Source organism: Nannobrachium achirus, assembly GCF_963921795.1.
Source record: "Nannobrachium achirus genome assembly, chromosome: 13".
NCBI classification, from domain to species: domain Eukaryota; kingdom Metazoa; phylum Chordata; class Actinopteri; order Myctophiformes; family Myctophidae; genus Nannobrachium; species Nannobrachium achirus.
Window position 1 is genome coordinate 23,473,910 of NC_137833.1, and position 13,509 is coordinate 23,487,418.

The following is a 13,509-nucleotide window of genomic DNA, read 5'->3' on the forward strand; positions in this document are numbered from 1 at the left end:
CTGACAGAGAAGCACTGGTGATGGAAGCACTTCCATCACCAGTGCTGCCGATGACATCATCTGCATCGGAGAAGTCCTCGGACACGGACCTGTACACATCATTTGATTTTGGTGCCGCCTCTTCTTCCTCCGTCTCTACCTCGCCCGCGTCCAGGGCAGGATCGGGCTGGTTCGCGACGGGAACCAGAACTAGAGGCGACCGGTGAACCATGGCTAGCCGTCGGGCGCTTGCTGTGCCCGGCCGGGGCCTTAGGCTTCCGCGGTGAGGGCATGAAACCCGCTCACAAACAACGAAAAAAGAAAAAGAAAACTACACGAATGAAACTATAGGATTACTGATCTACTGACACTAAACGGCACTGGAATTATCTGTCTCTCTCTCTCTGTGTGTGTGTTACACCAACGCTCTCCTCATCACACTGAGGTAAGTTCATGTTGAAACTTTTATAACATTTTGAGTGTTGATTTGTCAATGCTTTCATCTGGGAGGTGTTGCTGTGTTGTTGATGTGTTTGTGTTGGCTTGAGCTTCACCGAAGCCATTGTCGAAGCCTGGTGCACCCCGCGACCCACCCAACCCCTCTGGCCCGATTCTCGGACTGTGAGGAGGTCAGCCCATGTCCCTGAAAAGATACCGCCCAGACCACGAAGGAGAAACCCTACAAGGGTCTGCTAAATCTGCAGCAAAATACACAAGAAAAGGAGTGAGACCTCATTCTACTGCCATCTGTGTCTTGTGCCTTTGCACAGGAGGCTTTGTTTCGAACGGTACCACGCAGAGATTGACTATGAGCATGCAAGCGGTGCTCGACATCGATGATAGACAGACACATTTTGATGACATGAGTGTAGACATACTGTGTACCGATTTGCGTGATTTTAGGGCAAATTCTGTAGGAGCAGTGTCCAAAAATGTGTTTGAAAAAATCGGCCTGATGGTGGCGCTATATGGGACAGATCCATTTTGATGACATGAGTGTAGACATACTGTGTAGCGATTTGCGTGATTTTAGGGCAAAATCTGTAGGAGTAGTGTCCAAAAATGTGTTTTGAAAAATTGGCCTGAAGGTGGCGCTAAATGAGAGCTCCATGTTGATGACATCAGTGTAGAGCAAGTATGTACCGATTTGCGTGATTTTAGGGCAAAATTTGTAGGAGCAGTGTCCAAAAATGTGTTTTGCAAGAATCGGCCTCAAGGTGGCGCTAGAAGAGGGGCATGTGAGAATTGATGGGTGGAGGTTGTAGTTTGGCAGGCAAGGAGTGTGTGTGCAAAATTTGGCATGGATCTGGGCAACGGTTGCGGAGATACGATGTGACGTGCAAAAGTGTGACGTGTGACGGACGGACAGACAATGTGCCCATTACACTGTAAGAAAATATTGTTTTGTTTCAGATCATAAAGTAAGCATCTCATGTAATAAATAAAGAGCTGTGAGTAAAAAAAATTAGTTGTTTGCTTGAAAAGAGACCATTCACAAAAACGTATTTTTCTCCAGTTGTTATTCTGAGAGGGCTTGGTTTTGGTGAAACAAGGGTTTTCAAATGGCTATAACTAAAGAAGTGTACATGATAAAAACATAATTATTTTTTCTGTGGAAACTAGAAGTTATCCTCTTTCATCTGGGCCATGGCATGACATAGTCATCATTAGACAGAATTTAAAAAGAAATGGTAAACATGGTAAGAAATCAAGAAATGCTTGGCAACCTAGCTTGATAGTTCACTTTTAATGGTGGCAGTCAATGAGTTAAGTGTGCCTGCCATGCAATGGCAAAACACTTATTGTAATCCGCCATACTTAAGTCATTAATTAATTAGTTAGTTTCGCCACAAAGTTCGGCACGTAATAAGTGCCGCACGATTTACGCCACCGCCGCAATATATACATCAAAACGTGCGGCTCGGCCGGGAATGGGGTACTATTACTTTTCTAAGAGAAAAGTTGTATCGTTTAATTGATATTAATTTATTCGTGAATTAATTTTACCCATTGACTTATAATGGGAATCGCAAAAACTCACATTCAATATTTTTTTTCTCGCAAACCATAGGGGCTACAGTTTCAAAACTTGGAGAGGAGATTTATAATGATATCAAGGATTAAATAAAAAATTATTTCGTCAGTTGGCCTCATGGTGGCGCTATAACAGTCCACTTTACTTTTCAGCCTGTAACTCTTGAACCGTGGGTCGGAAAATTAAAATTCCTTTTTCCCTGGATTCCTTGGGTCATGACGCATCTCCTCATATAGGCCACGCCCATTTGCGTCAGGATAGATTTTCCGCCATTTTGAATTTTCTTCAAAACACACTTTTTGCTCCTTTTCCTACATATTTTCTCCAAATGTCACAAAAATCAATACACACGATCTATGGACTCATGCGATAAACATATTTAAACGATATTTTGATAGTCCATACCGTTCTTCCGTAACAGGGTTCCAAAGTTAGCGGGAGGAGCCCGTTTTGTAAGAAGTAGCCATAAATCACAAACGAAACATCCAGTCAACACCAAATTTTAACCACAAGTGGGGGGCGCTATACTGAACATATACCCAAAAGCATTTCCACTTCGACCCATAGGGGGCACCACAAACGCGCAAAACTTAACCGTTTCATGCCAAAACGTGTTTTTCAGGGGGAACGACCCTCTCAAAACGAAACACTAACACCAACCGCTACACAAGGTTGCACAGACTTAGCGAGCTTAAAATTTCTTAGAAATTTTCTTTTCTAGTTGAATAATGTATTTGAACAAGTTTGAAAAACGTACAGCAGTACAGTAAAAAAAGAATAATGCAACCCCCAGGGGGCTTGTTTCTATTGTGGTCCATTGTACTAAATTCACTCAAGTAGACATATAATACATACATTACATAATCAAGGTGTGTCTTTTATGTCAGGCTGTGGATGTCTGTCATTAAAGGGACAGGCAGTAGCTGGCGGTGGCCAAGCAAGTTTGGTCGGCTTTCGGGGCTTCCCTACAACTTACGACCCGACAACGTTCACAACGCCCATTCGAACAACAGTGTGTGTGTGTGTGTGTGTGTGTGTGTGTGTGTGTGTGTGTGTGTGTGTGTGTGTGTGTGTGTGTGTGTGTGTGTGTGTGTGTGTGTGTGTGTGTGTGTGTGTGTGTGTGTGTGTGTGTGTGTGAGTGAGTGAGTGAGTGAGTGAGTGAGTGAGTGAGTGAGTGAGAGAGAGAGAGAGAGAGAGAGAGAGGGCAGTGTGTACTACACAATCCAGTAACTACAAATCCTTTCATGCTTGCTGTTAGTGGTGTGCATTTCAAATCACATGGGAGCGACAAGTTTGTGTGAAGAGCGGAAGGTGAAAATATGAAGCTAAACTGAGAAGAAGCTATAGGGACTTAGCTATAGGATCAATAATACTATCATGATAATGAAACAGAAAAACACACACACACACACACACACACACACACACACACACACACACACACACACACACACACACACACACACACACACACACACACACACACACACACACACACACACACACACACACACACACACACACAGGGCATTGTGCAGACGGAGTGGAATTACAGCTGAGGAGCTCAGGTGAGTCACCACACTGCAGTGGTCAGTACAGAGACGCCACACCCAGGTGCAGGGCCAACTCTGAGAGTGTGCAAATGTAACACTTACGGGTCCATTTGGTTACATCTTGTAGTCTTACTATATAAATTAACACTGACAAAGTTTTACATTTACATGCAGCCTTACAGTATTTACTGAATTTAGATAGGTCTTTTCACAAAAGAACTGCGTTATTGCTATTGCCTGTATGTGCCTTTAGGCCAGAAATAGCTAGCATGTGACAGAACATGTGATTCTTGCGGTGAGGCAGGCTGAGTTCCAGCTTATCAAGGGACCCTCCATGAATAGCAGTTATACAGTTTATAGACCACGAGTTGCGTTACATCACAAGCTTGGAGATCTGCTATTTTCACTACATTTGTTCAATGACAATATGTTTCAAAATGTCCAAAGGGAGGATGGGGAGGAGGGAACACGCCCCCATCACCCCCGGCGGGAATCAAACCCAAGACCTTCTAGCTTGAAGTGACAGTGCTACCGAGGGTGGCATATAACATTTCTATTGTCTTTAGTCTTTGGTATGACTCAGATCTGTTGCTCTGCACTTTGTTACTTACTCCCCTCAGATCCCACTCTGAACCAGCTTCCTCTGCCCTAGCCTCTGTTACAGACTCCAACTTCCCCTAGCTAGCTGGCCATCTTCTCAATGATCTGCAATAAATATCTTTCACCTTATTCCGGTCTCCTCCCCTGTGTCTGCACATGGGTTCACCTGTTTTCCAGCACCACATACCGTAGGTATGGTAAGATAATGTTACCATTCTAAACATTGCACACACAAAAGAAATCACACTGAGAAAATAGTGCTGTAGTGCATTGCGTGCCATGTTACAATATAAAGTTCTTGCATAACAGCTTTTAGCTGTCTTTAGTAGAGATGTACCGATACCCGTTTTTCCTTCCCGATACCGATTCTGATTTTCTACAGGAAATAAACCGGTGGAATCAGCTGCAATGGCACTGTGACCTCAGTCGAGGCAGATCATCTTTTTAAACGAAGGACATGTTCACACGGTAATGATCAGAGCAGAAAGCGACAAAGTGTCGTTGCGTTCTCACTTTTTATTTAGCATTTACATGAATGGTGATTGAAAACGCTGTAGTGTGCATGCTAGGTGGTGGTGTGACAGACTGCCAGATAGACCAGTCATAGAACCACTTCCGTTACACACATGATCTCTATAATAGTCATGTGATCAAGACAGATTTTTTCATATTCCATCCTGATTGGCTAAGATTGACATTTAAAGTTTGCAGAGGAGAACCATTGTGAACAAAATGTTGCAAATTATGAATGCAGCATCTGAGTGCGGTGAAACTGTGCACGCATATTTCCATAAGGCTGAGGAAGAAATGCCACTTGAAAATGTTCAAATCAGCCACATAGTGCGCTATAACAGGATGAGTCGCGTCTTGACTTATAACTGCACCGACCTGCATAAATCGTTGTATGCACACTCCCCAGAAGCCAAGGAAAAACATCTGGCCTACATTTTTCTAATCTGCCTTTTATAGAGCCACCAGGAGGTCGATTTCTTTATTAGTCCTTCAAATGTTATCTAAATATCACGCAAATCGGTACAGATTATCTTTTAGGTATGACATCTGAAGTTTGCAGGTGTGGCGTGTGGGCTGTTTTGAACAAAATATCTTTTTTCATCATCCTGACCTGGCAGAGACCTATGCTCGGAAGAGCACTTTTTCTAGTTTCTAGTTTGTCTATGTTCTTTTTTAGGACTAGGTATTTTCATCCTTTAAAATGTTCACTGTGCAGGTTGTAGAGAGAAATTTGTTTAGGCTACATTTGTGGAGCTGCAAAAGAACGTAGAAGTGACACTACACTCTGTTCTATCCCTGGTTCACTTCAAATGTTCCTACAATTTACTATAGATTGATATCTTACAATATAAAACATTGGACCAGCTTAGTTGAAACATTTCTTTAAACCTGGGGAGCAGTCCTGATCAGTCCAATAATATTGTTTTAGTGTTTGTCACATTCCTAAGACAATAAGTTGATTACAATAAATGTACCCCCATAGATTACTATAATACTATTATTTTTTTGTCACAGGAATGCGACAAACACTAAAAAATATTATTGAACTCAAGCCTCCATGGCATTAGTAATCAATTGGAAAGAAAAGTCATTTTGGGGGTGAACTATTCCTTTAAGATAAAAGGAAGATTGTGTAAGGATTAGGACTGCTTGTAAGGCTAATTAGTAAATTAATCAATTAGACTACTTTAGACCATGGAATTATGGTAAACTAAAGTCATTAAGTACAAAGTGATGGTACTGTAAGTGTTGAACAAAGGTTATCTGAACCCAGACAGACATTTAGCCAGCAGTCAATTACACTTTTAATTCTGGAACCAAGACAAGCATTCACATTTTTACAGGATGCATCAATAAACCCATTAGGCCTATTTGTCTAATTTCATACATTTTCTGTTTAAATTGATTCTCATCAGATATACCAATTAATAATTTTCTCTAAACTTGTACCAGTGTACCACATTCTAGGAATTTAAGCTTAGACTATTCTGCAGTGCTCTGGATGAGTGCATCAGCTAAATGCCTAATATTATTTAAACTATATGGCTGCCAAACTTTTAATAAGCAGAGGGAACAGCATAAGCCAGGTCATTAGTATGGGTGGCACACAGTCACACTCTGGGTTATATAGAGGGTACTAAGGTAATGATCAGGCAGAGTTATTTCCTCTCGCACTGTGGAGAGAGCAGAGCCTGGGTACAGAGAAGAAGAAAGACAAGGGATGGGGACAGGGGTGTCGCACCAAATTCTGGGCCCTGGGTACAAGGATTCACTGCGGGGCCCCCATGAACATTCTTCATAGGGGGAGGGGGTTTGACCCATTTAGACAGGGAATGCATTATTTGTTACACATTATTTTGTGCTTTAACTATTGAAAAATAGCAGATATACAAGCTCACTCGGTGCTTGTAGATCTGCTATTTTTTTTTAAACGTGGAAATGTGTCTTTGAATATTTCAAATCCTTTCTATGTCAGTGGTGCTCAAACGTTCATGTGAAGGACCCCCAAAATTATATGTATTTGGCCACGGATCGCCATCTCAAAATATTTCGTTCCAGGGACCCCCCAGAAGCAAAATTTTAGTTACAAATGTTTGCTTAAAAAATAAATGTTCATAGATTTGCACACATTTTCACTACTTTTCAAAAATAGAAGATCTACAAGCTCGCAGTGAGTGTGAGCTTGTATTATCTGCTATTTTTCAACAGCTAAAGTATAAAATAATTAAGGCCCCTCCACCTTGGGCCCTAGTAACTCAGTCCCACCTTTCCCTCATTGTGACGCCCCTGGATGGGGAGAGTGGGAGGGAATAATGGCGGGTTGACAACATGGAGAGAAGAGATAAGCAGCACCTTTCTCTCTGCACAAGTGAAGTCACACGTGCCCATCATCTCTCCCACCCTGCCACTTTCACCCGCACATTCACCTCTCTTGGCAAGAACACTGACACTGTACATGTAAGCAGCATATGCCAAGCTCCCACCACCTCAGAAACACCCACCAACACACTTATTAAGAAGGATTAATAGGACTAATTCCTATCACATGGTACAAATAACCCACTCAAGAGAATCACACAAACACAAGCTAACAAAATCTAATATACAACCTACATGAAAAACAATGATAAATAGTAAATACTATAGTAAGCCGCACTATTATCACAATCACTGACCACCTGTCACCAATAACAGTGTAGCATTACACTGTAATCCGAAAAACATCCAACCCCAATCTAAACACTGCACACACAAAAATCACACAGAGAAAATAGCGCTGTAGTGCATTGCGTGCCATGTACATTTCACAACAAAAGAGTAACATAAGTGGGGTGTGGCATACACAAGTCTTTACAAAGTAACCTGTAGGCCTACGGGTTGAGCACTTGGAATTCTGGATAACAAACACTGCCTGGACTCCAAATGTTTATCAAACAACAAACTTGATAAACTAGTCAGATCCAATAGCCCTGAGCCCTGTCAGTTCGGAGCATTTGGCTCTGAGCATTTCATACATTTAACCAAATTACGCCGGCATCTGTAGTAAGTGAAATTTAAAACAAGTTTGAGCGTATTTTATACTGAGTCGTTGTACTGAGTACATCACTGTAGTACCACGTTTCCAGAAGGTGTCTGTTTCACTGTCTGTTTTTGACAGATGGGGACCAAAAACTTCCAAATCAACAGTGAAAACACCAAACAGAGCAAGAGGGAAATGTGTTCAATTTCTGCAGGTTTAAGCTTTTTAATGTTTGGTGAACACATGGCAAATGCCTTTAACACAAACACACCAACTCTAAAAGACAAGTTCACTGTCAAGCTGGAAGGTATGGAAGCAAAAACCTGCCATATTTTAAATGAAATGGCAAATGCGAAAATGAAATTGAAATAACAGAATCGCTTTTTAATTTTCAGGAAATGGACGCATTTTTGGAGACAAAAATGAATGTAAAATGCAATGGTGTTTACATTTTCCATATACAGGTGCTCATTCTATGACTAAATTAAAATTATAAATAAAAGATCATTTGAATTTTTATTTAAAAAAAATGACAGCTAATTTGTTGACAATATTAAAATGAAAATGCAATTTTGAAAATGAAAATGAAATACAGAAACGCTTTTTAATCTTCAGACAATGAAAGCATTTTTTTAGACAAAAATGAATGTATAATGCAATAGCATTTCCATTTAATGTACAGTTGTGCTTATTCTATGACAGAATTAAATGTATATATAAAAGGTCATTTGATTTACCATTTTCAAAAAATGCCACGCTAAATAATAGACAATATTAAAATGAAAAGGCTATTTCGAAAATGTAATTTAAATAAGGCGAATGCTTTTTATTTTTAAGCTAATAGATGCATCTTTTGAGACACAAATGAATGTATAATTCAATAGCATTTACATTTCATCTCCATGTGTGCTCATTCTATGACAGATTGTAAAAGCAAACGCAAACCACATTGCTATTTCATTTTCAAATTGTAGACGCTCATAACATGACAGAATTCAAATGGTCCTTTGGCTAAAGTGATGGCGCAGGAAAGTGACGTCATAGGAGTAATCCTTCAACGCTGCCTGCTTATAACCTTGACATACCCAACCCGTACAGTAGGTGGCGACTGCACTCACTCACTGACAGACACTCACCCAGTGGAGATCCAATGGTCATAGTAGACGGATCTTATCTGATACATTGCAAGTAAGAATCAAACATTTTTCCACCTCTGCGCCTCATGTGATTTAATTTATCCCTGCCCAGCTCAACAACTATGGAATATCAACTTGGCAGAGCAGTGGTGTAAAGTAACTAAGTACATTTACTTAAGTAGGCTACTGTACTCAAGTACAGTTTTGAGGTATTTGTACTGAGTATTTCCAGTTTTCAATACTTTTACTTCTACTCCACTTCATCTCGGTTCCAAATATTGTACTTTTACTCCACTACATGTATTTGAAAACTTTAGTTACTAGTTACTTTGCAGATATACATCATTATATTATTAATTATAAAACATACATAAATGCACTTAGCCCTATTCTATACCTTGGCTATTTGAAAATAGCCGATCTACAAGCTCACAACACGTCGCGCGCGTCGTGAGCTTGTAGATCGGCTATTTTCAAACATTTTGTACTTTTATTTTTGCTACTTTAAGTACATTTTGATGCCAATACTTTCATACTTTTACTCAAGTACATATTGAATTCCAGACTTTTACTTGTAAAAGAGTACAACTTTTACTTAAGTACAAGATGTGAGTAGGCTACTTTTTCCACCACACCACTGTGGCAGAGCAGTTAACCCCATTTTGCGCGGGGGGGGGGGGGGGGGGGGGATTGTCGCGGCGGTCTTTGTCGCGGGGGGGGGGGGGTCACGGCGGTCGTTGTCGCGGGGGGGGGGGGGGGGGGGGGGAAGCGTTGTGAGCTTGATTCCTGCACGTGTACACTGTACACTGTCTGCCACCTTTTTCTTTTTTTTTTACACTGTCTCTGTCTGCCACCTACTGTGTTGAAGGTTTACTCCTATGACGTCACTTTCCTGCGCCATCACTTTAGCCAAAGGACCATTTGAATTCTGTCATGTTTTCAGCAGCTACAATTGGAAAATGAAATCGCAAATGGGATTTGCATTTGCTTTTACAATCTGTCATAGAATGAGCACACATGGAGATGAAATGTAAATGCTATTAAATTATACATTCATTTGTGTCTCAAAAGATGCATCTATTAGCTTAAAAATAAAAAGCATTACCCTTATTTAAATTGCATTTTCAAAGTAGCTTTTTCATTTTAACTCATTTAATGCCACCCTTTCACCACTAGAGGGGGCCAAGTGTGCCACAGACAATCCCATAGAGATATGCTGGTATATGCAGAAGCCCTGCAGCCATGACTTGCCTAAACACTTTCCTTTGTGCATGTACAGGAAGAGGATGAAGTTAGCTTGAAGTTAGCTATTGGCTACCAAGCATTTTAAAAGCCTTATTTTCGTCAACTTAGCCATGATTAAACCTTGCACACCTCATGCATGGGAAAAAAACAGAGAAGAATGAGCTCTAAAAAATCCAATGCAATCCTGGATTGCATTGTTGTGGGTTTGTGCAGTTTGTTCACAGCTTTCAAACAAAAAAATCCGATTGGAAATCCGTTCAGGCATTCTTGAGATAATAGCCATTATGTTTTACACTGTTGTGAGCTTGGAGGTCTGCTACCTGAGTTGTATGGGGGTTGTATGGGGGTTAAACATGCAAAATCGCGATTGAAATCATGTTCACTAGTTTTGATGGGGTCCAAAAAAAAAAATTCAAAAAAAAAATTTCAAAATTTTTTTTTTTGTTTTTTTTTTGTTTGTTTTGAATCACGTGTATACACGTGATTGGCACTGTGGGATGCGCTAATATATCACGTGTATACACGTGATTGGCACAGAATGAGTTAATATTGTCAATTATTTAGCGTGGCCTTTATTGAAAATGTTAAATCAAATGACCTTTTATTAAATGGAAATGCTATTGCATTATACATTCATTTTTGTCTCAAAGAATGCTTTCATTGTCTGAAGATTAAAAAGCATTTCTCTATTTCATTTTCATTTTCAAAATTGCATTTTCATTTTAATATTGTCAACAAATTAGCGGTCATTTTTTTTAAATTAAAATTTAAATGATCTTTTATTTATAATTTTAATTTAGTCATAGAATGAGCACCTGTACATGGAAAATGTAAACGCCATTGCATTTTACATTCATTTTTGTCTCCAAAAATGCGTGCATTTCCTGAAAATTAAAAAGCAATTCTGTTATTTCAATTTAATTTTCGCATTTGCCATTTCGTTTTAATTACGTCAGGTTTATGCTTCCATAGGAAGGAGTCCACATGAGCCTGGAGGTCATAATAAATCATGGCAACATAAAAATGACATAACATGTGTAAAACTAACACAGTGTGAAGGAAGGCCACGTCATTCTATGCGAAACAATTGATTGATTGATTGATTGATTGAAGGCTTTATTAGAAGTTTGCATAGGAAAATGTACAGTTTCATGACGGTACAGTTCACTGGTACAAGGTCTACTAAAAGGAGATCCATGAAAAGACTAAGCTTATTTCAACAGGAAACCATTTAAGTATCTCATATAACATTGAATGACAGACAAATAGAACACAGTACTATGCAGTAGATATGTAAAGAAAAGGGGAAAAAAAGAAAACAGTAAGTCTAAACAAACAGTAAGTATATACAAGGAAGGGGCAGGGGAGGGTAGGGTTGGGCTAGGTTTTTACCAGTTGCGAACAGCTGCTGCCTGTAAGTGGTTTTTCAGGGCAATTTTAAAGGATGCTAGTGATCCACACTCCTTTATGGCCTTCGGTAAGGCATTCCACATTTTTGTGGTATAGCAGAAGAACGAGTTTGACCCTTTCTTTGAGTTGACTCTGGGTTGAACGTGATCTGTGGCACTGCCTCTGGTGTTGTAATATCCATGTATAACATGGGACTGGGCATGATGCACGTGACGTGAGAAACGGATCAAAGGAAATCCACAGAGATTCGCCACAGTGTGATCCGCAGGAAACCCAAGGAAGATCAAAGAAGGAACGGACACCAACGTCATTTTCGTCATTTCAGGCTCCATGGGACGCCGCCATGACACTTTGGCCACCCAAAATTAACATTAGCGTCTATGAGCACTTCGTCACTTCCGCCACCCAAAAGTGGCCACCCGGCGTGCCAACTTCCGGGTGTTGTCTGTTCCTTGTAGATATTCCTTGAGGAAACCGTAGTGAAAACACGTCACCACAGTATGATGACGTAAAACTCTAATCTCGGTCACAGGTGATGAGGGGGCGTTTGTTTTCCCAGCAAAATATGTAATAAATAGTGTGTGTGTGTGTGTGTGTGTGTGTGTGTGTGTGTGTGTGTGTGTGTGTGTGTGTGTGTGTGTGTGTTTAATGCTGCTGACAGCTCTGCTTCATTCATTTCAGCACACACACACACACACACACACACACACACACACACACACACACACACACACACACACACACACACACACACACACACACACACACACACACACACACACACACACACACACACACACAGCGTTTTCCGTTCATAAATAAAACAGTCAAGGACATGACATGCATGGATACTGGATACTACTACTAAAGCAGCAGGAGGGATGCGATCGTGCACGCGCGCGCACGCAAGCGTCGCACACACCGCACGCACACAAGCTGACCATGACATTGCTGGCGTTGCGAGAGACTCACTATCACTACACTGACAACTGCTACACCGACATTGGTGACCTATCGAATTTGGGGACCCCACAGGCTTGCCCGTTTTGCAATAGGGGGGCGGATGCTTAGCGTGGAACACGTTTATATATTTTAGATCTGGTAGAATATTTGTTATGCTTTATTATCAAATGAATACTGGGGATTAATGACGAGGAGAAAATATGGTACACATGTTAAAGGCTGCAGAAACCCTTACAAAAACTATCTACCAGAAATGACTTTGCTACAACAGCTTAACTATTAACAACAAACCAATAAAACCCAACACCAATAAATGGACACAATCGAAACACCAGTGGCGTCTCTGCTCACCTTTGGCCTCGCAGTCGGCACAGTGCTTGTTGTCATCCTCCCTGAGCATTTTAGACAGAATAACCTGGTGCTGCTCATTCAGTTTCTGGGCTTTCTCTCTCTCTGAGCGCGTCGTCATCTCTCCACAGTGTGTGTATGTGTATGTGTGTGTGCGCAGTGCACGGCCTCGGCAGCAGGCTGCTGGGTTAGTTAGGAGTACTGCACAGAACACACTGACACCTTGCCCGGATCAAACTTGGTCATGTATTATAAAAGCAGGGACATCATCATCATGCATGCAGATCATTCACACAGCAGCAGCCAGCTTGCATTCAGCTTTGTAAACTGCCAAAGGAATATGGTTGCCATGCATCGACCGTTGCGTCACTTCAAGTTCATCTCACTGGCTTTTCAAAGTAAAAGTCCAAGTCCACGCTTTCGTGTTGCACGGCTCAGGTAAACTGTGGTAATTTACTGTGGTAAATTTAAACCTGGCGTCCCCTATTTTATTAAATAATGTAATTAATATGCAAAAATGTACTAAATAATAATAATAATAATAGGCCAATAACACACCAAACCACTGCGTTATATAAGCAATATAGGTAATCATACATTTTATTCCTATTTTATTATTTTAAACGGCTAACAAAAGTCATCAATGCATGTTAACTAAAAAGTGACCTGCTATGTGCCAGCATATTTAGAGCAAGTTTTGGGCAGTCC

General features: G+C 40.7%; 1 protein-coding gene across 2 annotated transcripts in view; it reads right to left on the reverse strand.

The window, feature by feature from the left end:
- The window catches only part of smap1 (small ArfGAP 1), a 150,087-nt gene extending 136,972 nt beyond the window's left edge, over nucleotides 1-13,115 (reverse strand). For both annotated transcript variants that reach the window (XM_080740510.1, XM_080740509.1), the window contains exon 1: nucleotides 12,805-13,115. In XM_080740510.1, coding sequence (XP_080596636.1) covers nucleotides 12,805-12,922 — 118 coding nt within the window. In that variant the 5' untranslated portion in view covers nucleotides 12,923-13,115. The remainder of the gene's footprint in view (nucleotides 1-12,804) is intronic.
- Between the last annotated feature and the right edge of the window lie 394 nt (nucleotides 13,116-13,509).